Source organism: Podarcis cretensis (assembly GCF_951804945.1).
Source record: "Podarcis cretensis genome assembly, chromosome: 2".
In the NCBI taxonomy this organism is placed as follows: Eukaryota; Metazoa; Chordata; class Lepidosauria; order Squamata; family Lacertidae; genus Podarcis; species Podarcis cretensis.
This window is the reverse complement of record NC_137171.1, coordinates 23,303,383-23,330,428: the sequence shown is the minus strand read 5'-3', so window position 1 is coordinate 23,330,428 and position 27,046 is coordinate 23,303,383. Positions and strand designations below refer to the sequence as shown.

The 27,046-nt window shown below is 43.6% G+C and overlaps 2 protein-coding genes and 1 long non-coding RNA gene across 5 annotated transcripts in view; 2 read left to right on the top strand and 1 right to left on the bottom strand.

Moving 5' to 3' along the window:
• The window catches only part of CACNG4 (calcium voltage-gated channel auxiliary subunit gamma 4), an 89,778-nt gene extending 86,352 nt beyond the window's left edge, over positions 1-3,426 (top strand). Inside the window, exon 4 of the mRNA XM_079965644.1 lies at positions 650-3,426. Within this exon, the coding sequence (XP_079821770.1) occupies positions 650-1,191 (542 nt within the window). The 3' untranslated portion in view covers positions 1,192-3,426. The remainder of the gene's footprint in view (positions 1-649) is intronic.
• Positions 1-27,046, bottom strand: part of LOC307210142 — a 225,798-nt gene that overhangs the window by 156,560 nt on the left and 42,192 nt on the right. The gene's annotated exons all lie outside the window — the stretch shown is intronic.
• CACNG1 (calcium voltage-gated channel auxiliary subunit gamma 1) overlaps positions 24,985-27,046 on the top strand; it is a 38,114-nt gene continuing 36,052 nt past the window's right edge. Inside the window, exon 1 of the mRNA XM_079965704.1 lies at positions 24,985-25,355. Coding sequence (XP_079821830.1) covers positions 25,112-25,355 — 244 coding nt within the window. The 5' untranslated portion in view covers positions 24,985-25,111. The remainder of the gene's footprint in view (positions 25,356-27,046) is intronic.

Sequence of the window (27,046 nt, the reverse complement as noted above, 5' to 3'; positions counted from 1 at the left end):
TTGATTACCGTATTTTTTCGTGTATAACATGCCCCCGTGTATAAGACAATCCCCAGAGTTGTTGGGCTTTGGGGGAGGGGAATTGCCGGCAATCGCTCACCTCGCAGAAGCAACCAATCGTCTGCCCAATCACCCGCCCAATTGCCCTAGTAGCAGCCAATCATCAGCAGGCCATGCCACAGCCACCAATCACCCGCCCAATCGCCGATGACAATCTCCTGCTCGCAGATGCCACAAATCACCCGTCTCCCCTCTGTGTATAAGACATGTATAAGATGACCCCCAATTTTTAACATTTTTAACAATAAAAAAAATCATCTTATACACACAAAAATACGGTAATTTTAGTATGTATTCTGTGCTTTGATTGTTTTTAATATGTATTTTGTGATTTGTATGCTGTAACTTTGTGCTGTTAACCAGGTATAGGCGGTATACACAAAATAATAATAATAATAATAATAATAATAATAATAATAAATAATAATAATAATAATGGGCCACCCGTGCAACAGATTGCTGGTCGTATTTTGCTTCACTGTGGTTAAATCGTATCCTTACCAACCCAAGGGCTTGTGATGAGGATAATTTTGTTATGGAAGTATTCTCTCGAGCTGACTAATTTCCCTCTTTCTTTCTCCCTCTCCAGGATTAAGTAACATAATAGGAATCATTGTCTACATATCCAGCAATGCAGGTGATCCTAGTGACAAGCGGGATGAGGACAAAAAGAACCAATACAATTATGGCTGGTCTTTTTATTTTGGAGCCTTGTCTTTCATTGTGGCAGAAACAGTTGGCGTCCTAGCTGTGAACATCTATATTGAAAAGAACAAAGAGCTAAGGTTTAAGACCAAGAGGGAGTTCCTTAAGACCACTTCTTCTTCTTCCCCTTATGCCAGGATGCCAAGCTATAGGTACAGGAGAAGGCGGTCCAGATCTAGCTCTCGATCTACAGAGCCTTCTCCATCCAGGGATGTTTCGCCCGTTGGCCTGAAAATGGCAGGTTCCATTCCCATGAACGAAATCTCCATGTACACGCTCTCCAGGGAGCCCTTGAAGATCACCACGGCCGCAAGCTACAACATGGAGCAAGATGCGGGTTTTCTTCAAGTTCACAATTTCCTTCAAAAGGAATACAACGAAGGACTTCATATCAACATGGTCAACAGGAGAACAACGCCTGTTTGAAGAGGGGACTGTTTGCTTTTCTTTAAAACTACAACGTGAAGCAAAATCCAGATCTTTTTATACGTGAAAAGCGTGTATTTTTTAAACAAAAGCTCTTGCATACCTCAAGAGAAAAATCATACGGAGAGGTTGAAGAGATTCTGAAATGACCTGAAGATACGGAACTATACATTTCTAGCTGATTTTTATAATAAGCTCTTTCGAAAAAACAAAATTTGTTTAAAGTTCTCAGTGTCACCAAAAGGGAAGAAAAAAAAATTAAAATCAGCAGCTTCTTTCCCTGCACTTTTGTAGTATGTGTAGTGTAACTTGTGAAACGGAAAACATTTTAGCTATTGTAAGGTTCTGAATTTTTCAGTGTGGGCTCCCCCACCCCCAATAATGCTGTCTCTTAGTATAAACCCAGAACAATCACAAACGCTGCCTAGTGCTCTTGTTTCCTTTAAGCTGACAAAAGGGGGAGGGTTTTTTCCCCCCTCTCTCTCTCCTAGGGGGAAAAAAGGCAGAGTACCTGAAACCAGCATGAGCTGTGAAACTGTAGCATATCATTTTTGCTCTGGACGGATTCAAACATTGCAGAACTCTTGACAGGGAACCAAATACCACAAAAGTAATTTTGAATCACAGTTCTGCTATTGAGCCGGGGGGGGGGGATAAGTCCAGGTTCTTAATTAAGCTGTTTCTCTCCATATCAAATCCCTGTGGAGAGTGAGTGGCTGAAGTAAGATTTGCCTGAAATTGGCCTGGTAATGTGAACTTTATTTCCCTTACTTCTCCCCCTGCCCACCAGACTGTTAAAACACCCTTTTGGATTTTGTACAACTTTTTGGCCTATTCACACTTGAGGAAATATTATTTTTTAGATGAGGAAGCTCTTTTTAAAATTATTAATCGTAATAATAATACTGTGCATCACCCACCTCATCCGTTAATGCACACGTAGTTGAAACCGATGGCTACCTAAACCCAGCTTCACAAACAAGCAGGCATAGGAGAATCAAACTAGAATCCCATACAGTCAAGGGAAGAAGAAAAAAAACTGCCTTTACTGAATCAGATATTGAGCCTATCCAGTCCTTTCTAGGGTCTTCTAGATTCCTCCAGCTCAGCTTCTCAAATTCCCAGCTGTTAACATATTGAATCATGTAACAAGGCATCTAGCATCATTGAGCTGTAGCCCCACTTCAGTCATCAGTGAAGTGCTTAGAGACCGCAATCAGAAAACCCTCTCGGAAATTACATCAGTGGCTTAAGCAGTTAACACAGACTAGTACCGCTGCAGCTTTACTGAGGGAAAGTAGAATCTTCCCCATTCAGTTACTGGGCTCCCATGCAAGGCCTTTTAAGATCACTCTCGAATCCTTTTGTGCTGAGTTCTGTCTCCACTTTGTAGTAATATAAGCTGACTCGGAACGAGGCAGTTTTAGAAACATTCACAGAGCTATGCTTGTTTTTTCTATATTGAGCTACTTTGACAGCTCAGAGATGCCTTTTTTAAAAATAAAAAAATGAAACAAACTATGACTGAAATGAATGTCAGGGTGGCAGTGCATCTGAAGAGCATAAAAATGCCCCACCGGATCAGGCCAAGGTCTGTTGACTTTAGAGTTCTGTTTATCACAGGCTGGCAATGCCAAAACTAAGGCACGGTGAAGCTATCCCAGGTGGCTAGTCCTCAGCACTTAATAAATCAGAGAGGTTTCTTGCCTCTGACCATGGAGATTCCATCTAGATATCATGGCTGAATGTCATTGATAAGACTGATCTGCCGTGAATTTATCTAATCCTTTAAAAACGAAAGCCATCTAAACGAGTCGCTGACACCACATTTTCTGGAAAAGGATTCCCTGTGTCAGTTTTCCTGTCTGTCAATAAGTGCTCTCTCTTGTCTGTCCTTATCTATTTTCATGTTTAAAACAAAAAGTTAAAAAAAAAGTCTCTTTGCAGGAGGGGAGAAGTAGGTTTCATGATTTGTTAAAAATGCTAGAGATCTGTTTGTATACATGTCTATGCTTTCAAATGATAAATTATTACTTTCTTTGGGAGGCTTCTCTAAAAAATTAAATAAGGCTTATGATAAGGGTAGACGAGTACGTACAGAAGCAATTTGTGTCACTCGTGTGTCATACTTAAGTGCTTACTATTTTATACCTCTTCTAGTCATTGTATTTTCAAGTGCGAGTTCCCTGAACTTCCCCACCCCCATTGTGTTAATAAACTAACAAGTAGAATTTAGTCCTCATTTGTATTTGCTGTAATTACAATATCCATGTTTATAGATATTATTTCCTTTCCAGGCAAGAGACTGATGTAGGCTTGTCTTTCTAAAGTTTTTCTGCATTGAAATGAAAACTGACAGTGTCTATTGTCTATTTCTCTATTGTCTAGTGAAAATCTTGCCCGGGTACTCCAGAATTCATTTGTTGACCACTGTGTGTCTAACACGAGCAGTTATTTGTCTATGCTGTTGTTATTATTTATTGTATTTTTGAACTGCCCTTCCTCAAACAGAGACTAGAGTGATGTGCCGCACAAGAGAAACAACAAAATTAACATCAGTGATTAAAACAGATGCAAAACTAAAATACTCATAGAGTAAGACACAGGGTAAAGGTAAAGGTAAAGGGACCGCTGACCATTAGGTCCAGTCGTGGCCGACTCTGGGGTTGCGGCGCTCATCTCGCTTTATTGGCCGAGGAAGCCGGCGTACAGCTTCCGGGTCATGTGGCCAGCATGACTAAGCCACTTCTGGCGAACCAGAGCAGCACACGGAAACGCCGTTTACCTTCCCGCTGGAGCGGTACCTATTTATCTACTTGCACTTTGACGTGCTTTCAAACTGCTAGGTTGGCAGGAGCAGGGACCGAGCAAGGGGAGCTCACCCCGTCGTGGGGATTCAAACCGCCAACCTTCTGATCGGCAAGTCCTAGGCTCTGTGGTTTAACCCACAGCGCCACCCGCGCCCCATGTCCATTAATATATGTGAGTAAAACTTAGCTGAACATCACCAACACTTTATAATGGTGTTCAGGGCAAATATTACCATACTAGACTGAAATGACATGGGTGAATAGAAACGTCTTTAGCTGACAACAACAAATTGCATAACCTTCTTAAATTCAAAAGATTTCAATCCTAAATATCGCTCAAGATGTCATGAGATGCAACACACCCAAAACAGTCATTGCCTGATTTGCTTTTACTAGGAGGTCATTCAAATGATCAGAGAAATGTGGTTTTTTTCCCCCAAATGGAGAAATTCTCAAAAATCCCCAAAGTTTGAACCAATGCCAATGTTTCTGGCTAAATGCTATGGTGTTGGAATTCTGGGAAACACAAAAGATTTGGCAGGTGCGTGCTTCCCTTTGGGGAGAAATTGTACAATTGCAACCTTTCTGTTTCATTTGCAACAGCGCCTTTCCAATTCAATACTTGAAATAAGAGCCATTTGGGAATCCCACTTTGGTCAATCAGGGAGGTTTTAAATGATCAGCCTTGCTCCCATCTCAAAATTGCCCAACAGTAACACCGGATGGACAGGAACATTTGAAAAGTTGACTTTTACATCTTTACTTTTTGTCACATGTTGGGGCGGCATTTTCTGCTCCTGACTGCATCCTGATTGTTAACTATTGCCTACAAAGGAAGGTCACAATAGTTAAAGCAGAGAGAGCAATTGCCAGGTGTTAAAGTAATCTTCTGTATATTGTTAACCTGTTTAAAGTATCTTCCAGTACAGTGGTACCTCGGGTTAAGAACTTAATTCGTTCTGGAGGTCCGTTCTTAACCTGAAACTGTTCTTAACCTGAAGCACCACTTTAGCTAATGGGGCCTCCCGCTGCTACCGCACTGCCGGAGCACGATTTCTGTTCTCATCCTGAAGCAAAGTTCTTAACCCGAGGTAATATTTCTGGATTAGCGGAGTCTGTAACCTGAAGCATATGTAACCTGAAGCATGTGTAACCTGAGATACCACTGTATAGATAATGCATTGTTGAAGACCCTCAGGGTTGTGAGGTTAGCAGCTGACGAATATCAAAAGAAAGGCGGCTCCAGCTACTCTGGGAGACATCTGAAGGCAGCCCTGTATAAGGAAATTTTTAACATTTCATGTTTTACTGTGGTTTTATAATTGTGGGAAGCTGTCTAGAGTGGCTGGGAAACCCAGTAAGATGATAATGATGATTTATTGAATTTATATACTGCCCTATACCCAGGGGTCTCAGGGTGGTTCACAGAATAAAATCAAGATAAAAGGTAAAGGTAAAGGTACCCCTGCCCGTACGGGCCAGTCTTGACAGACTCTGGGGTTGTGCGCCCATCTCACTTAAGAGGCCAGGGGCCAGCGCTGTCCGGAGACACTTCCGGGTCACGTGGCCAGCGTGACGAAGCTGCTCTGGCGAGCCAGAGCCGCACACGGAAACGCCGTTTACCTTCCCGCTGGTAAGCGGTCCCTATTTATCTACTTGCACCCGGAGGTGCTTTCGAACTGCTAGGTTGGCAGGCGCTGGGACCGAGCAGCGGGAGCGCACCCCGCCGCAGGGATTCGAACCGCCGACCTTTCGATCGACAAGCCCTAGGCGCTGAGGCTTTAACCCACAGCGCCACCTGCGTCCCTTAATCAAGATATAAAATACCTAATAAAAATAAAAACAACAACCCAATATCCCCCACATTTTAAAGAACACATTTTAAAAGGGCATAGGATGTAACTTGGATCAACCAAAGGCCTGGTTTAAAAGGAACGTTTTTGCCTGGCACCTAAAGGTGTGTAATGAAGGAGCCAGGCAAACTTCCCTGGGGAGAGCATTCCACAGACGGGGGGGGGGGGGCACTGCAAAGAAGGCCCATTCTCGTGTCGCGGCATATAAAATTATTATTATTAACCACAAAATTCAATAAATTCTATCCTTTTTAGGGAGATCTTTCTCATTTGGACAAGCTGTGGGTGATTGGTTTGATATTTGATCAAAGGACTTATGATTAACCAATATACATTTGTGTGAGTGTAGAAGACTTCAACCTCTTCTGGTAATCCTGTTACTGAAGATTGTCAGCACAGTGGCAAAACCTGGCATATAGCCTGTCACTGTCAAGTGGTCCTGCAGGACTGTTCAGATAAAGTGCAGCTCTTTGGTGGTTTTGCTTGATAATTACCGTATTTTTCGCCCTATAGGACGCACTTTTTCCCCTCCAAAAATGAAGGGGAAATGTGTGTGCGCCCTATGGGGCGAATGCAGGCTTTCACTGAAGCCTGGAGAGCGAGGGGGTCGGTGCGCCCCGACCCCTCTCGCTCTCCAGGCTTCAGGAAGCTATCCGCTAGCCGTGGGAGACCCAGCTGTCCCAGGGCTGGCGGAGAGCTTGCCTGCACCCAGAAGCTTGGGGCGCGCTGAGCTCCGCACGCCCCAAACTTCGGGATTAGCGCAGCGCTCCGCTATGTAACCTGAAGCATGTGTAACCTGAGGTACCACTGTATTTGTTGTCAGGCCTTTGCAAATGGGAGAGAAACTACAAATGGGTCTTTTATTGATAATCTTTTCATGGTGGCTCACATTGACTTTACAAACCCTTTCAAAAGCGGTAAGGAACTAACTGCCAGGTGTGTGATTGTATGAAGACTGGTGTAGGAAAGATGTTGATCCCACAGGGTAGTCCCATAATGCATTGCAGCACCTTCTTTGTGCTGCTGGTACGAAACAAAGAAAACAGCAGGGTATTTTCAGATCTGCTCCAGTCTTTCCAAGACCTCGGTGGCATCCGAACAGTAGTAGTAGTAGTAGTAGTAGTAGTAGTAATAATAATAATAATAATAATAATAATAATAATAATAATAATAATGTATTTATACCCTGCTCTTCCCGGTTCAAAAAACCGGGTTCAGGGCGGCTAACAACAAATTGATGCAACAAAAAACAGCATAAAATACAGTATAAAATGTGAATAACAATAAATTTGGAATTCAAAAATCAATTTAGGGGGGAAATCCATCCAATAAACATTAGATAATCACCAGGGCTAGCTGGCTAAATTAGTCCTATTTGGGCCAGCGAGGAGACCAGGGGAGAATTAGCTGTGGGATCCCAGAGCGGGTAATCTTCATAAAAAGGGAAAAGGGAGGGAAGGAAGGGGAATAAAAGATCAGGCTAAGTTCAAATTGAAAGCCAGGCGGAATAGCTCTGCAGCAGGAAGTTAAATCCTGCAGGGCCCTGGTCTCATGGGACAGAGCATTCCACCAGGATGGAGCCATCACTGAGAAGGCCCTGGCCCTGGTGGAGGATAATCTGACTTCTTTAGGGCCTGGGACCTCTAAACTATGATTATTCATGGACCTTAGGGTCCTCTGCAGGGCATACCAGGAGAGGCCCTAAGTACACACAACCCAAATAGTGGTCGGACTTTCAGAGACAGATTAACGTTGTGAGAGCACGTATGTATATGGTTATTATATGGGGGATCAGATGTTCTTCAACAGCACGCCCAATCCCCCAAAATCACATGAGCCTCCAGCCCACAGTACCGGCAATGCAGTTTTCAAAACTTCTTACTCCTGGCAAGAGAGCATATCACCTAGGAAGACCCATGCCTCTCAAACAACTCTGTGAGAAAGATCGGGAACACAGGACTGGAAAGCCAGGGGGAGCTGGCTCATCACTCCTCAAAAATGTTCTATGCTCAAAAGCCAGCGTTTCCATTACAACCAAAGTTAGCTGCGAGCGACTAAGTTGAGAACAAGGGAACCTGCATTAGGCACGATGACTGTTTGTTCTGCTGGTTTGAAAGGAAACTGGTCACAAGAATAAACTTTGGCTGACCCAGGGCAACGTATATATTAACTAAAGCGATCCTCACCTCACACGTCCACACTCATGTAAGCATCCTTCCACCATGTTAGCAACATGGCTTGATATTGCAGACACCTTAGAAACCCCAAGTCCCAGGGTTCCACACTGTCTGTAAGCTTCACCCTCTCTACCTTCCATCCGCGCTCATCTCCAAATGGAACAGCATAGCCATTAATTCCAGCACATGCACATACAGCTAATGTGCCATAAAACCACGATTCATTTTGTTTTTCATTTCGTAAGGATATTAGTCTTTTTCTTGTGGTATTGTAATTGCCAGTAGTCAACTTTAAATATACAGTGGTACCTTGGTTTAAGAACAGCTTAGTTTATGAACAACTTGGATTAAGAACGCTGCAAACCCGGAAGTATGTGTCTTGGTTTGTGAACTTTGCCTTGGAATAAGAACATGTTTTGCTTCTTTTTGAGTGTGTTCCATTTGTAAATTGAGTTGAGTCCCCTGCTGCTATGGGAAAGCACGCCTTGGTTTAAGAACGCTTTGGTTTAAGAACAGACTTCCAGAACAGATTAAGTTCGTAAACCAAGGTACCACTGTATATGATTTGCATCAGATATCAGGAGGAACAGAAGTTTAAGTGGGCACAATTTTTACTCCATGTTTCTTATTGAGACCAGGATTTTAATGGTATTGGTTCCTTCGGAAAGTGTACATTGCTACTGTCGCAGCTCTGCTGCTACTACAGTCATACTTCGGGATAAATATGCTTCAGGATAAGCACGTTACTTCTGGGTTTCACTGCTCACACATGCGCAGAAGGTCAAAATGACATCACACGCATGCGCGGAAGCAGCGAAACACAACCTGCGCAGACGCGTCTTACATTCTATTCAGGATGCGAATGGGGCTCTGGAACGGATCCCAAGGTACCACTGTACTACTATTGAGAAAGCACCTGTGATTCGAGCAAGGTTCTTGGTATTGGTCCCCCTTGCTACCAATGCTGTTGTGACATAGCGTCTCTGTAGAGATTTTGACCCAGACAAGAGCTTTTAGATAACAGCTTCAATGCAAAAAAAGCAAAAGCCGCACAACTAGTTCTGTGTACTCAGATGAGCTCTGGATGTGATTTTCAGAGGCAGGAATGCACACCCCCACACCCCCACACACCCAATCACCGGGTTCCACAGTGCAAACCATAAGCAGTTTCAAAAGCAATCTGTGTGATGGCAACCACTGCTCAAAGGAAAGAAGTCAAAAATCCCACAGGGCATTCCTAAACCTTGACTAAACCTTTGATCCGGCATTAGAGATACGAGCAACAATTTCCTATGCATCCTATTTCAGTAACTGGCTTGGGGGCAAGAGCTACATATCATTCCTTGGGATGCTCAAAAGCATCCAAATCTTTTGCTGGACCAACCCTACCATCAGCCAGAGTGAGGTGGCCAATTCAAGCGAAAGAAGCAGGGGAGTGGAGAAGTGGTAGTGAAGTGTTAGGAGGACAGAGCTTTGTGTGTCATGCATAACATGTCCTGTGCTCCCTAAACTAGCCTATGACCCTCAGATGAAGCGGAAGACATCCTGCCGCTGGTGATAAACTCAAATTCCACTAAGAATCCAGCTGGCTTCTGTATGTGGAACCAGAGAGACACGCTATAGTGTCTGCCTCAGACAACGAGATATCTTGGGCTGTAGCCCATGTTAGGTAGCCAAGAGAAAGCGTGGTCTTGGTTAAACACGCTGAATAATTTCATTTCGGTCCTTAGATTTACATTCATTAAAAGCAAGATGATTTGTTGTCTGCTGGCCAAATCTTCTTAATTATTCCCTACCCCAGCATATGAACGATCGGATGAAGCACGTTTTTTTATTCACAGCAACATCTCACACCATATTGTTGCATCAACACTCTGGGGATGTGACTCTTGATTGCAGACAGGAATGCCAGCCAGCACAAACATTTAGGGCCAGACTCCTACATGTTTGCAGTTGGTTGGCAGTGTTTCTTTCCTTTTTTATTTCTAAAGATGGAAGGTGAAATTAGAAGGTCGGGGCTGGTTGGAGTCACATCAAATTTTAGGTAGTGTGCCAGGCACACCGTGTGGACTTCAAAAAATTGTTACTTATTGTAATTATTAATCATTGTAAGAATCGTGGTCATTAACCAATCTTGCCGTTTCCTATTATTTCGAAGTACTCGAGATCACAGAGAAAAAGAACCCCCCATGGTCACCCATTGGCTCTCATTGTAGGCAGAGCAGGAAGGAAGGAAAACACACCACACATAAGGTTAGAATCCAAAGTGAGCCAGTGTGGTGTAGTGGTTAAGAGCGGTAGACTCGTAATCTGGTGAACCGGGTTCGCGTCTCCGCTCCTCCACATGCAGCTGCTGGGTGACCTTGGGCTAGTCACACTTCTTTGAAGTCTCTCAGCCCCACTCACCTCACAGAGTGTTTGTTGTGGGGGAGGAAGGGAAAGAAGAATATTAGCCACTTTGAGACTCCTTAAAGGTAAAAGTAAAGGGACCCCTGACCATTAGGTCCAGTCGTGGCCGACTCTGGGGTTGTGGCGCTCATCTCGCTTTATTGGCCAAGGGAGCCGGCGTACAGCTTCCGGGTCATGTGGCCAGCATGACTAAGCCGCTTCTGGCGAACCAGAGCAGCACATGGAAACGCCGTTTACCTTCCCTATTTATTTACTTGCACTTTGACGTGCTTTTGAACTGCTAGGTTGGCAGGAGCAGGGACCGAGCAACGGGAGCTCACTCCGTTGCGGGGATTCGAACTGCCAACCTTCTGATCGGTAAGTCCTAGGCTCTGTGGTTTAACCCACAGCGCCACCTGTGTCCCTTTGAGACTCCTTAGGTTAGTGATAAAGCAGGATATCAAATCCAAACTCTTCTTTTTCTTCTTCAGTTCCATTTAAAATCAGTGCAAAGTGGTTAGAATATGCAGGGCTGGGCTAGAACACCCTCAGCGGTCCTTCCAGCTCTACAATTCTATGGTTCTATGACTGGTGCAATCCTGGTTCAAATCCTCACTCTACCATCCAAACTGTGCCATCCAAAACTGCTCCAGAGGGTTGGGGGAAAACCCAGAACAGGTTTAGGGGGTTCACAGGGAGGAGAATGGGAGAATGTTCTAATGCAGAAGTGGAAACCATTGTGCTGACAGAACGCTCAGCATTGTGCTACGTTGACTACGGCCCTTAATCTTGACGGAAATTACATTTCCTATATAAAGGTAATTTCTAGAAAGGACTGTGTATTTGCCAAGATGCCTGGAGTATCATCCACTATGAAAACATGCTGTTGTTGAGACCGTATGATAACGTATACAGTGGTACCTCGGGTTAAGAACTTAATTCATTCTGGAGGTCCATTCTTAACCTGAAACTATTCTTAACCTGAGGTACCACTTTAGCTAATGGGGCCTCCCGCTGCTACCGTGCTGCCGGAGCACGATTTCTGTTCTCATCCTGAAGCAAAGTTCTTAACCCGAGGTACTATTTCTGGGTTAGCGGAGTCTGTAACCTGAAGCGTATGTAACCTGACACGTCTGTAACTCGAGGTACCACTGTACATTTCCCTAAGCGGAAAATTGCATCGGGGTGGGGCAGGGGTTGATGTCATGTGTGAAGCAGTCCTAAGGACAATTGTACACCTTGATCCATTTTGTGAACCCAATGTTCTCGTACAGCACATCTGGCACCAAGGTGCCGGGGACAACTGCAACATTGATGGAAACAGGCTGGGCACAGCTTTCTACTGGTAGCATATGGATGTCCCAGGAGAACGGGCATTTGCTTATTTATACCCCACATTTCAGTCTGTGCCACATGGCAGTCAAAACCAGCAGCAAGCGCATCAGCCACATAGGTGTGGTCGAAAGGAGACCAAGTTGCATTGCGTTCCGCATTTTTCTGTTGCATCAGATTATTGGGGAGATTCCTCTATTGTTCTTCCTGTCATGTTATCCACAAGGGCTAATCTGTTGTTTCCCCAAAGGCTACAGTTTCCTTTCCAAGTTCTGGTGTGTTGTTTTCAATGTGCTTCGGGGATTCCCCCCCCCCACATCCCCAATATAACCACAATGTGTGTACTGTGCTTATTTTTTAAATAAACGTATTTTAAAATGTATTTTTGTCTCTCTCAAATATTAAAATAGCAACATTTTTTGAAGCTGGGAAACTCTGTGTGGCAAATTTCTGGCAACGAAAGTGTTGACTCTCCCCCCAGCCCGCGCCATTTCGCTTTTCCAGGGTCCCTTTAAGAAGGGACATTTTAAAGCAGTTGATTTTTCATCCCGAAGTAACCTTCGCTCTTACCCGATCAGTTCCAGTCAGCATGGCTGTCCGGAACGAATCTGATTTTCAGCTTGTCGGGTCATGAAAATTAAGACAAAGTATCTCCATATCTCAGCACCCACCCATTTCCCCCTCACAGTTTGTTGCTTGGACTATTTTTAGCTTCAGCATGTGCCTATGAGACAGGATGGATGGATGGAGGTTTAGCCTCAGTGGCACTCAGTAGGCACATGAAACCTTTTTAATCCAGTTGTTTGCTTCCCTGAGCAGCCTGCCACCACTAATTCACAGAACAAATCACAGAGGTGGAAAATTCAAAGGTCATGGAGTAGAAGCACCTCACAGTCACGCAGGAAGAACCAGTCACCAGTCTCAGCTCACTTCTTCCTTCCAAGCCATAAGTTGCATGGATCTAAGATCAGCCCAGACCCTCCAAGTGTCCCTATTTTCCAGGGACAGTCCCGGATTTACAGAAGCTGTCCCAGTTTATGATTTGATCCCAGAATGTCCCACTTTTCCTCAAGACGTCCCTATTTTCATCGTAGAAATGTCAGAGGGTATGGAGTTACGCAACCCCTGAGCCAAAGAGATAAGTAACTACACAACCTTTAGAAGACATCTGAAGGAAGCCCTGTATCGGGAAGTTTCCAATGCTTAATGTTTTAGTATGTTTTTATATATGTTTGAAGCAACCCAAAGTGGCTGGAGCAACCCAGTCAGATGGGTGGCGTACAAACAATACTATTTATTTTTTTATTATTATTATTATTATTAAACAGGCCGTCCCTATTTTCATCGGAGAAATGTTGGCGGTGTGAGATGTAATCCACTGGGAGCAGTCAAATACAACATTCATTGTTTTGCTAGAGTGGACATGCAAGGGGATGTTTGGTTCAGGCAGTCGAAGCTTCCTGTTCCTCCTGGCCTGGAGCATCCTTCCTTGCGTGTGACTAGTGGGTGGGGATGACCTTCTCAGACCATTTAAAAGGACAAGGCATGCTACCACTCTCTCTCTTTTCCATCTTCCTTTCGTCCTGTGAACTGCTGGACTGCTAGTCACTAGGTAAATCTCCCTTATGGGGTAAACCTGTTTGTATATGTTTGAAACTTTAAGCCTAAAGCCTGACTTCAGGGATCATCACACTGTACTCTGCTTGATCGTGAGTAAACTTTCTTTTTATTGCTTATGAATTACTACTGCGGTCTCTTTATTCTTTTAGGAGGGATTCAAGGGGTCTTATCAGGAAAATACAGTGGACGCTCAGGTTGCAAATGTGATCCGTGCAGGAATCACATTTGTAACCCGCAGCATCGCAACCCGCAGCGCCGCATCTGCGCATGCGCATGTCGCGATTCAGCGCTTCTGCGCATGCGCAAGCGTCAAAACCCAGAAGTAATCCATTCTGGTACTTTCGGGTTCGGCGCAGTGCACAACCCGAAATCACACAACCTGAAGCGTCTGTAACCTGAGGTATGACTGTATTAGAAACATTTCAATCTGGACAAGCCAGACTGAATTGCGTATTGTCTTAAGAAACTCACATGAGTTTGCAACCAGTTTTCTGCTGTGTAAAGGGTAATGCACTCTGCTAAGAAAAAGAACCTGCTAATGCAAGTTAGGAAGGATATTAATAAGCCATGTATCTTCTCCTGCCACCCTGAACATTCCCACAGGAGGGTGCGTCAGTCTGCTTAGATTCTAAGCACCAGCACGCTTTCTGAATGGGGTCGGTAGGTGGAATTCAAAATCACACTATGATGGATTTTCCACCTGTGCAAGCACTGCAGCTCGCCAGACGGAATGCTCCTCCCTCTCTGCCCACACACCCTTCCGGCGGTTCTTCCAACTCCCCTCCCCAAGTCAAGGAAAGCCCTTGCATAGGGCTTCTGCTGGCAGAGCTCATTAGATGAATTCCCCCCCTCCCAGTAAATTCAGTAGGTATTAATCCCAGGTAAATATGGAAGGGACTGTTGCCATGAAGCCTCTAAATTATTTACTCCGGTCTCAAAGTCAGCAGGAGTGGAGCGATTCCAGAGTAAGTGGATTGCTGATTGCTCTCTTGGACATGCACTTACCTTGCGACATGTGTTTAAACCATTTAATGAATTGGACTTGCCCAGAAGAATATTTGCAAATACTGAGAGAATTCACAGTGGGTCATTAATTTCCTGCGAGACGGAGCAAAGGGCTGGGATTTGGCCTAAGACATCTCATTTAGCATTTTCTTCAGGAGAGAAACATAATTGCATGTCACACGCACAGCTGTTAAAGTTCAACTAATTATATCCCCCCCTCCATGCTTCCCAACAGGTACTCATTAACCGTATGTTTATATTTGACGAGGTATTGATTTTTAAGTGCAAGCACTTGCCAATAAGAAAAAGGCAGCCGCCGGAACATTAAACTGTCATTTGCTAGTGAAAGCTTTCCAAGAGATCAACTGCTGCCATTGTCTTGGCTTGTTTACACTTCAGAATAGTACAGTGGTACCTCGGGTTACATACGCTTCAGGTTACATATGCTTCAGGTTACATACGCTTCAGGTTACAGACTCCGCTAACCCAGAAATAGTACCTTGGGTTAAGAACTTTGCTTCAGGATGAGAACAAAAATCATGCCGCGGTGGCACAGCAGCAGTGGGAGGCCCCATTAGCTAAAGTGGTACCTCAGGTTAAGAACAATTTCTGATTAAGAATGGACCTCCAGAACGAATTACGTTATTAACCTGAGGTACCACTGTAAAGTTGTTTTGTTTGTTTGTTTTTGCTTCTGTTACAGGGTGGGAACCTTTTCTTTCCCTTGAGAGCCATATTAAATCTTTGGGGTAGGGCAGAAGCTAGCAGTGGGGGGTGGGAGCAAAGTCAAAAGTGGGTTGGGCCATTTCCATTTCTCTCTCTTTCCAGCATCCCCATTTCCATCCCTCACTCCCTCTCTCCGCCCCTGCAATATGCGAGGAGTTACAAAAGCAAAAACTGAGGATCTGGCCAGAAGAAAGGCAAAGCTCTCCACCTTCCATCTTTCATATACAGAACATCCTGTTGTACAAATGGCTGTCCCAAGAACAGTCTTCAAACGACAGCAGAGAGCCTCCACCAGGAATGTGGACAGGTAGCGCATAGTTTACATGTGATGATGGTGCTCCATGTGGAACAATGGTACAGTTGGTGGAAAACCTGTAGAAGGCCAGATGACATCTTAGAACAGCTCCATGGCTGTCATGGCAGCCATGAAGTCCTGAACTCCTCCAGACAAGGTGGCCTCAGCAGGAATGCTGACATCCCCCATAAACCAGCATCATGGTGAAATAAAAAAATTAAGGTCTTATATATATAATAAATGTTCATAAATATACCAAGCAAACACACACATAAATATATAAACCAGCAGCACAGGAAAACAGCCATGAAGCCATTTTGGCTCCCAAACTGACCAAATGTTTTCTGTGCAACGTCAAAGTAAAATGGAAAAGCCTCCCCATTGTCTTTTCCTTCACAGATCCTGTCCTAAGGGTATGTCTGTGTGTGAATAGGGTGAGCCTGTGACCTGGCTCAGGAACTAAGTATTTATCATTACAAAAGACTGGCCAGGCTCCTCAGGGTATCCAATCAAGTAAGCATTAACAGGTAACCTGTCAGACAGGAGGTAAACAACGCACTCAGATTTCTGTTGTAGACCACCCCTTTTTGAGATGTATGTATGATGTTTCTAGGGGTGGTCTGGGACTCCAGGGTGGGCAATTTAAAATGTCTATATAAGGGCGGGCACACCTAGGTTCTGGGTCATCCTCCTTCTCCTGCGTGTGAAGGGGGCACCCTGTTGCAACAGTTCAATAAAGATCAGACTTACGAGCTGCTTTGCTTCTCAATATTCTCTGGTTGGCCTCTGTTATTTTCTCTGACCGATGGACTCTATACGGGCTCTTGTGTCCCCCATAAGGGAATAAGGGCAGATTTTCATTTATTACAATGGGAATAGTTAGGACTAGGTGACAGGCCATATCTTATCAGCTCAGGAAGGGAGACTACTGTGCAGCAGAGCAAGGAACATGGAAGTATGGCGGCCACAAATTAAATAAATCCCCTTCCCACTTCACACCAATTGTCTCTTTCATAAAATATTATTATATGATGAATACAGGAATTATGAGCAACAGGAGAACTTAAAGATTATAGTAGTGTTGTTATAATAGATAGCAGATAGGGTTCAGCAGAAGGAGAAATATAAACCCCACGGAAAAGAGGGTGGGAAGTCAACAAAAATAACAAAGAAAAAATGTATTGAAATGTATGTGTTGCATTTTTTGAAAACTTAATAAAAATATGATTTAAAAATTGTGTCTTCCATGGAGGTGAGACCTCTGGAGTTTGCTGCGTAATTATATACACTACGCAGATGCATCATTTGAGGGAAAACATTTATTAACTTTAATAACAAGTGATGCCCATTAAAGACTGGCAGAAGAAAATTACTCAGAACTCTGTGGCTTAGAACTGCGGCAGTACAAAGCACAGTATTACATCCGTTTGCATTAATTCCAAAAGGATGGAAGTCCCAGAAAGCAACACTTAAAAGAACTCAGTGCATCTGAAATTGAATTAATTTCACACGTACCCCAGGTAATTTATTCTGATACAGAAGGAAATCTTGGGCGGGATTCCTGCATTGTTTGGGGCCCTCATTCTGCTGTACCAAATAATGTAGTCAGGCCCATTGAGACGGCAAGAGCTGATCAGGAACTGCTAGCGTGATTGTTTGCGAGTAATGGAGAAGGCGCTGACACCAGCCACAGCTGGAAGGAATAACTTACGGTGTAACTGGTAAGACGTAATTAAACTAAAAGCAGATTCACTGGCAGCCTATTTTTCAAATGCTGAAAGCTTGCTTGAGAGCAGGCGTGCTGTGCCTGCAATCGCAACACACATTAACACTGGTGTGCCTTGACTTGCGAGGAACCTGAGCGTTTCCAGCATCAAGGACCGTTAAAGCAGAATGAGCAGGAATGTGGCTCATAAAACCGACTGATGTCTAGAAAAATTTAACAAGAGGCTAGTTCAAAAGGAAATATCATTAAATCTTTAATGCGTTCTTGTTCTGCTTCAGACTCTACTCCCTTTAGGGTTCCCCCACCCTCCGCTTCAGCTTCCATGAAAACTCTTAGCTGCATTTAAGAAAAAGAAAAAACAGGAATGTAAGCTGCCATAATCTCTCTCCGTGTTTATCTGACACGATTCCATTTTTATGCCTCGAAAGGCAAGGGGCTGTTCAGCCACTGGAAACATCAGTTTTTTTAGCTAGGGGGCAACAGATTGTATATGCATTCATGGCCATCAAGAGATAGGCCTAAGCAAGATATAATATAGGCTACACCAAGCCCTGGTAGAACTGGCACGTCACCACAGCGGAACTGGGCAAGGCCCATTTGCTGCATGAGCTAATTGGGATTAGAGTTTTGGGGCTACAGTGCAAGTTACACAGCAGCAGAGGGTTGTAAGAACTGGGCAAATAAAAGCCCCTACAAAGAGGCTAAAAAATCCCAAAAGAAACTATAATCCCAATTTACAAATTGAGATATCTAGCAAATAAACATTTTGCCTGGGGACCACACAAAAATACATATAACTGTCAAATTAATCTAGGAACTTGCATGGCAAGAGGCAGGGGGAAAATCATTTTCATTAGCTGTGTCACAAAGGCCAGGACCACCCCCCCACACACACACACATGGAGAAGAAACATTCTGCACTTAGAACTTTTATGTAAATAGGCATTGAAAAGCACTGGGGAAATGTGAATTTCACAAGTGCACACAATTGTAATCTGGACTTTTCGTGCTTCCTTGAAAATAAAAATCCACACAAAACAGGACAGGGCAGAGCTCATATTAAGAAACAGAATGGAACTGGGCTGCTCACCCAACCTCTGCTCAAAGGAGAAGTGCTAAGAAGTTTAGAACTCTTCAACATGGAAATCAGATGGGTGGGAAAGGGACTATTACATATTTCCTGAGATCATAATAAAAACTATGTGACAGCATTCCTTATGAAGCATCTGTCTGTCCTTCATTCTAACTTTCATTTGAAATACTTATGGGGAGGAAATAGATACTTGAAACAGAGTGTTTCCTGGAATCCTCTGAGAGTTGGCATTCCCATTCCCACTGACTGTGATGGGAATGAGTATCCGCTGCCAAACTATGCTAGGGTTCTTCTGATATTTGAAACTGGTCTTTTCAAGACCCCATGGTGCAATCAAAATGGCTTAGTCTTCAGCTTGGCTTTGCAAACTCCAACACGACTTGGTACCCATTGAAGACCATCATGTATATAGAATACTTATTTATATATATAAAGGCTGGGGAATAGTAACTTAGCAATTTATTTTGAGGCACCCCAGCTATGCCATTTGGCTCACTTCATCTTGAAGGATGAAGGCGTCCAATAAACTCACCTAGAAAGTGCCCGATGGATTCACCTAGGAAATCACATCTCCATTGTACGGAAGCAGGTCTGATTGGCTGCATAAAGTGGATAAGAGATTCACTAGAACAATGTTAAAAATCTGGGTAACAAGGAAAAAGAAGCTGGCTCCAGAAGTATCTCTTCTGATGCCCTTAAAACATCTTTCTGATTTTTATAACGCATGCAGAATCCATGGCTTTGAAGGCTGGAGCAGCCAGGGTCTCTGTAGGTTGATAGATTTCTACATAGTGGCAGTCCTCTAATGGAATTACAACAGAAAACAAAATTACAAGGTATCTCCATGATTTTGTTATTGCGGAGAAAGCTTGTTTCTTTCTTAAATAAATACACTACTGAACAACTGGTCTTAAGAGATCTAACAATTTGGGGAAATAGCCTGCTAATGAACATAGCAAATGATAAGGGACAAGTATGCTGGAGGAGACTCTTGAGAGTCTCATGGACTGCAAGAAGATCAAACCTATCCATTCTTAAGGAAATCACCCCTGAGTGCTCACTGGAAGGACAGGTCCTGAAGCTGAGGCTCCAATACTTTGGCCACCTCATGAGAAGAGAAAAGAGAAGACTCCCTGGAAAAGACCCTGAGGAGAAGGGGACGACAGAGGACGAGATGGTTGGACAGTGTTCTCAAAGCTACTAACATGAGTTTGACCAAACTGCAAGAGGCAGTGGGAGACAGGAGTGCCTGGCATGCTCTGGTCCATGGGGTCATGAAGAGTCGGACACAACTAAACGACTAAACAGCAACAATATTTTTATTATACAAGGTTGTATTGGACATAGTTAAAAATGTTTGGGAAAAGGGCATTGAGTGTGAAACAAAGGAGAAACAATAGTTAAGGGCTGTGGTTCAAACCCCCATTTAAGAAGACTCAAAAGCAAAGTGTGCATGCACCCTCTTTGTTTTTAGTGTTATTTTTGCAGGGGTTTGCAGGGGTTCTTTTTGTAGAACAGGGGAGAATCTTGGTTGTTCCACGAAGCCAGTCTCATTCAGTTTAACAAGAGGGCTTAAAATATTGAACAAACCTGTCTGGAATGGCAGGCAAGCTGAAAATCAGATTTCAGCCAAGTGTGAATGGAAAATATCTAAATTATTTAATCTCTAGAAAATTAGGATTGATGAAAGATGTGCCAGCTGAACCTTGACAAAGGAAACGCTGCTGGGACCACTGTCAGAAAAGTGAAGCTCTGACAGATTGTGAAGGTGCTGTCTTTTTAGGTGCCTTTAAAAAATAGGAGGCTTGCTTCAGTTGCAAACTTGTGCTAACCCTTAGACAATATGCCGTGGAAAGAAAAAAGAGAGACGAAACTAAATATTTCTGGCACCTTGTGCCAAGCTTCATGTGTTTACCAAGTTTCACTAATGCAGAAAGTGAAGGTGGGTTTTTTGCTCTGTGTAACAGTGTTGGGCATTGGATTTTGACAAATCCTGACTCCTAAACTAGGATTGAGTGTCTTGGAGGGATTTGATACTTGCCCCAAAAGAAACAGGGTCTGTACCAGGCTACACAAGTGAAAGCAGGAGTCTGAAATGCTTTGTGGCGCCTGGGTGATTCAGACATCAAAGAGATACTGCAGACAGGTGTCTACTAAAAGCAAAATTGTGTCTCCAAGCACAAGCAGTGCAGTGTGCAGGGGAAGACAGAGCAACCGACAGCTCTAGCTTGTGATAAGAGGGAATGAATTTACAAAGCCCTCCAATCGCCGTGTTTTGGGAACAAAAGCAGTTTTACAAGAGCAAAACATATGTCTCTAAGTTTAAGGAAGATAACAAGATGGGAAGGGTAGAGTTTGGATGGAGAGATCTATTGGTCAAACCTCTAAACAGAAGGTATGGTTTAACCCAGCAAGTGAATCCATTTTAGTTCTCCTCAGCTCAAAATCAACTTTAAATATGCCTGGTACAAACATCCCTAGACTTATTTGTCTGCAATTTGGCAGGTTTCTTATGCAGAGACACCTCTCTCATGCCTCCAGTTTCCAGACCAATTACCCATGAAACACTAGGGCAGATTCAGCAATTGCTTTTTACACACCATAAAACTGTAAAGGCTGCCCTCGTGAGAAAATCATTCTAGCTATCCTTCTGCAATTTGGCAGGATGAGTGCTGTCAGAAGGAGTGACCTTGCATGGAAAATTAATCCAGTTCTACCCCAAAATTTAATTAATAAATAAAAAGTTATAGATGTTTCCCCTTTACAAAAACAGCTTTTGAAGATCCCCAACACAAAAGCCCCTGGACCTATCTGCCTGCAACTTGGCAAGCTTTATCCAGTCTGGAGGAAACACCTGTCACCTCAAGTGAGAGATACACAGCTCACTTCAAGAAAGAGATGTGCACTTCTGGAAATGGGCCAATGTACACATTCCATACATGAATCACATGAATCCCATAGTACAGATGACAGTGCCAATTAGCTGATTTGTCACAGGGAGCACATGGCAAAACAAATATCCCTAAATGATGCTAGTCAGTAAACCAAAAGAACGTGGAAATCTCTCAATTGTTGCAGGCCAATCTGGTCAGTGTGGAAATGATTTGTTGTTGTTGTTGTTTCTGCTGCTGTTGTTTAGTCGTTTAGTCATGTCTGACTCTTCGTGACCTCATGGACCAGAGCACGCCAGGCACTCCTGTCTTCCACTGCCTCCCGCAGTTTGGTCAAACTCATGCTGGTAGCTTCAAGAACACTGTCCAACCATCTCATCCTCTGTCGTCCCCTTCTCCTTGTGCCCTCAATCTTTCCCAACATCAGGGTCTTTTCCAGGGAGTCTTCTCTTCTCATGAGGTGGCCAAAGTATTGGAGCCTCAGCTTCAGGCTCTGTCCTTCCAGTGAGCACTCAGGGCTGATTTCCTTCAGAATGGATAGGTTTGATCTTCTTGCAGTCCATGGGACTCTCAAGAGTCTCCTCCAGCACCATAGTTCAAAAGCATCAATTTTTCGGCGATCAGCCTTCTTTATGGTCCAGCTCTTAAAATAATTTAATTGTTTTCAAATCAATCATAGTCTAGAGTCAGCAAAATCCACCCATTGAGTTGTCTTACAGGATTTTTTATTAAGTCTTTGTGGCTTCAGTAATGAAAGAAAAGTCACAAATGCCAACAGCTCACAACTAAAGCATCAGATTAAAACCTGTTTGGATAATCTCACACATGAATGTAACTCTGTCTTTAAACCAGTTCCCCCCCCAGAACTGTACCTAGGAAACTTGCAGAGTGTATGCCCCTTACTGTTTTGGATTGTTACAAAACTCCAAGTGATTCCTTCTGGAATAAGTTAAAATGTATTACTGAACAATTTGTAATGAGTTATTTTACACAGTTTGGGAATATAAACAAATATTTTGAGCAAGCACATTATTACCTTTGGTACAATTGGAAAATACAAACATATCCCTTCTTGGCCTCCACACCCTACCCCAGAGATGTTCTCTTAATCTCTGCTCATCAGCTAAAGTTTTCTGTTGATATAATCATTCTAGCATATCTCAGTGCCTCCTGTGTGACATTTTTAGATTTAAGAACGACTTCTGAGAGCATACTGGGTGTTGTAAGAGGGAAAGCTACCACCCTAAATAGGGCAGAATGCCTTTCCAAGACAAAGTATGGAAAATTGCAGTCAAATATAACTAGCAAGCTTAGGGCTAGTTAATGCATGAAGGGGTTAAGACCACAGCATGGTATTCCTAGACTCAGTTAGGTCACACCCTCTCACCTCCAGGGAAGAAGGAAATGAAGCTTCCTTTGCTCATTCTCTTCCAGCAGGTGAAGCTGACCTAGCAACATGTCTGGGCTTGATCACTTCAAGCCCAGACCACACGTTCAGAAACATTTTTCTGTATTTTGTAAGCCCAATATTTCTGCCTGTGTTCTTTTTGCTGCTGCATGGAATAACACACGAATCTGACCTTTGGAATTTGTAAGTAAAGCATTTTACCTTACTAATGACGTGGTCTGTTCACTGCTGTTCGGCTGTAAGCAGACGAAACAGAATATAAAAGGCTTATATTTAAAAGTTTATAATTCCCATGCTTCACTGTCACTACATATTTTGTAATTTTAAAGCTCTGTTGGGGCTCTCTTACTGGAGAATGTGTTTAGCCCCACATCTTGGATCTAGGAATCCAACCAATTTTTTTATTAACGAACTCGCATGGGATATCTATTTTCCACCCCACACAGAGCCCACCTTGTGACTCATAGCAGGAGTTTGTTATGAAATGGGAACAGTTTTCCCTGTCTTGTGGAAAGCTCTTAGATCATCAAGGCAATTTCTCACAATTTGCGTGACATCTTTTCTGTGAGTGAGATGTGGGGGGGAGATACGCTTGCTGCAATTAAGCTTTTTCTTCTTCTTTGTACCTTTTCCTTCCTTTTATCTAAAATCACAGTCACCTCAGCCAACACTTCATGCTTTCTTATGTGTACTGAAAGCATAATCCAACTGAAATGAAAGAGCTGAGTCATAGGCATTGTTGCTTTCTACAGCAGTCTTGGTGGTGTGGGGTCCTGTCCCCCCTCCCCCCGTTACTAGTTCTCCTGCACTAGATGGAGATGGAAATTAACTGGCTTATTTGATGTTTAATTGTGGTGATAATTATATACAGTGGTGCCTCAGGTTAAGTACTTAATTCGTTCCGGAGCTCCGTTCTTAACCTGAAACTGTTCTTAACCTGAAGCACCACTTTAGCCAATGGGGCCTCCTGCTGCCGCCGCGCCGTCGGAGCCTGATTTCTGTTCTCATCCTGAGGCAAAGTTCTTAACCTGAAGCACTATTTCTGGGTTAGCAGAGTCTGTAACCTGAAGCGTATGTAACCCGAGGTACCACTGTATTTAATTTACTTACTTACTTACTTACTTACTACATTTATAAACCACCTTTCATCCAAGGCAGTTTACAATTTGTACTACTACTAAAACAAACAAAAGAGTGCAAACTATCGGACAACAGAGTTATCTCACGAATGATATGCACTCTCTGGTTTGGGCTTCTCTTCTACTGCCTCCCCTCAGGGTCTTAAGAAGGTGAGGGTTGGATCACCCAAGCAATTCCTTCAGAACACTGACAGTAACTTTAGGAGATAATTGTATCTATGCTACCTGACTCCTCTTATGCATTCCCTTAAAAAGGTAAAGGACCCCTGACAGTTAAGTCCAGTCGCGAAAAACTGGGGTTGTGCGCTCATCTCGCTCTATAGGCCGAGGGAGCTGGCGTTTGTCCGCAGACAGTTTTTCTGGGTCATGTGGCCAGCATGACTGAGCCGCTTCTGGCGAAACCAGAGCAGCGCATGGAAACAGCGTTTACCTTCCCACCGGAGCGGTACCTATTTATCTACTTATGCTGGCGTGCTTTCAAACTTCTAGGTTGGCAGGAGCTGGGACTGAGCAACAGGAGCTAACCCCTTCGTGGGGATTCGAACCACCAACCTTCCGATCGGCAAGTCCAAAAGGCTCAGTGGTTTAGCATGCTTTCAAACTGCTAGGTTGGCTGGTTTTTATTAATTCATTCTTCTTCTTCTTTGAAGAACTGGAAGCAGAGGGAGCATGAAGATGGATTTGAAGGCTGGATTGCCACGTGACTGACATTTGTGGCAACCCCTAAAGAGAAGGAGACCTGAGTAGGGCGGGCAGGGCCTGAGCACAACCCCACATTTTGCACAACGTCTTGGGGAAGGGCAACGGAGCTATACAGACTTGCAGCAGTTAGGGGATTTCCATATCTTTCATTACTCACTGTAATGAGTGAGTATCTTTCATTACTCACTCACTGAATACCAGAAGCAAAATAAACACAACACGCAAGAGTCCAACATTTGAGTGCAGGTTCCTGGTGCTGAATATGGATTAAATTGACCGAGAAGCATTATATGATATAAATCTTAGTAGTAGTAGTAATACATTAGCGCAGAGTGTATGCGTCATCCTGGCACAGAGCTATAGAGGTGACTATTCATTGCACAAGTCAGCTTCAAGTCAGCCTGTGGAATTCGCAACACAAATCCCAGCAGGCATGGGGCCGTAACCTGAGCAGAGCCACTTACTTCACTCATGTTGTGCATTAATAGAAGCCTCACTCACACCAGCCAGTCTAGTCATCTAACCCCCTGATATATCTCAACAGCTGTAGGTATGGCTGGCGGCCTGCCTTTCCCAGCCCCCAACTTGCTCCACTTTGGAGCAAGGGCTGACATTTCAAAATGCTTTCAGACACCAAGACTTTGGAACACTCCTCAGATATAACTCACAGTCTTCCTTGCCACTGGCAGCTGACAATCCAGAAGTAAGCAGTAGCCACAACATTAACTAAGCATCTAGGCATAAGTTTTCCAAGCATGGCTGAAGGCAAGACTTGCAAAGTCCGGGTGACTTTTGCTATTATTTTGATAGGCATCGCTTTAATGTTTACAGCCGTGGTGACAGATCACTGGGCTGTGCTGAGTCCTAAGGTGGAGGAGTACAATGCTACTTGCGAGGCGGCTCACTTTGGACTATGGCGGATCTGTACAAAGCGGATCTTCATGAAAGAAAATGAGACGGACAAGGAGAAGGGTTGTGGCCCAATAAGCCTGCCAGGAGGTATGTGTCTCTGTTCACTAAATAACCACCTTGACAAAGCATTGTAGACTATATTACAACACCGAGCCAGATACGTTTTAGAAAGTTAAGCAGCATTCTGGGAAAATGGAATCAGAACCACCTCTTTTGGCATATATTGTATAAATCGTTTCTCCCATGCTCATCATCTAGCCTTTATTTTTGTAAACCACTTTACAGTGGCTATTTACAATCTAGCGTGTATAGATTTTATTAAACAAACAAATTGCAGGGGAGGCAGAAGATGAGAAATATTTTCTCCTGGTTTTTTGGTAGTATGAGTTCAGTGAATCTAGTCTTACAGAACTGGCATAAATCCTTATTCAAAAGATTATAACAAGGGCTTGGTCTCTGTAAAAACTCCAGTATATCAAACCCAGCACGGGAGACGAAGAACGATGTCAAAGGTACAAAGTTAACCTATACTTAGAAGTTAACATCAATAAGTTTGATTACATAGCAGGAAAACACAGGACCATAAGCCATGGATCATTTCGCTACAGGATAACCATTCAATTTAACAAGCAAAATTTAACCGCATCGCTGGAAATAATTGCAGTGAACTCCTTCATACATGCTTCTGAATGCATGATAGTAGAGAGCATCATGGATGCGAAACATAAACAGTAGTATAGCTATCAACTTTTAGTGATGATTTTAATGTTTTGAATTTTTTGGAAACTGCTTAGAGGTTTTGGAACCGTCAAGTGGTATATGAATTTTGTTAAAGAAATAAAATATAGCAATGAGGTATCACCCCCTAAATGGGTACTCACAAAGTTCATATATTGCTACTCTTGACTTGCCTTCTCAAGATGGACAACAAGCTTGGTCAATGCATTCATGTGGAAGGGGGAATTGCAGCAGCAGCCTCTTCTCCCTGCTCCCACATGCATTTGTCCACGTTCTGAATAGTTTCTACATATGTTCAATGGTTACGTGCATAGAAATGTTGTGTGGTCGTATGTAGAAGCTGGTGTCTGCATTCCTTTGTTGTATGGGCTCTGTCTGAATCTTTTATGTTTGGCTTATGCCAAAGATGGAGCCGTTTCATACAGGTTTCAAGGCTGGCATTGGACCCTTTACTGAATGACTTTTGTTGAAAGAAAACACGGGCATGCAGTCCTGTTAGTTCTCCTGGACCTCTCAGTTGCTTTTAACATCATCTGCCCTAGTATCCCCTTCTGGAGAGGGGTGGAAGGCACTGCTTGACAGTGATTCCACTCCTACTCAGGTGGCCATTTCCATAAGATGATCCTGGGAGATCACTGCTCAACCCTTCCGCAGTTGCTAGGTCCTATTCTTTCTGTTTCACATCTATATGCAACCAGAGGGAGAAGTCATCCAGAGACTTAGCCTAGGTGTCACCAGTGCGTGGAGGTCACCCATTTTTATCTCTTTTTCACAAGGTATGGCTGTGCATGAGTGTGGTAATGGACTGGATGAGGACCAACAAACCAAGACTCAGTCCAGGTTGATGCTTTATCCACCCAGGTGAACAATGTTCACCCTAGATGGGAGTTGTGCTTCCTCTAAAGCAGGGTTTCCTAAACTTGGGTCTCCAGCAGTTCTTGGACTACAGCTCCCATCTTCCCTAGCTAGCAGGACCAGTGGTCAGGGATGATGGGAACTGTAGTCTAAAAACCGCTGGAGATCCAAGTTTGGGAAACCCA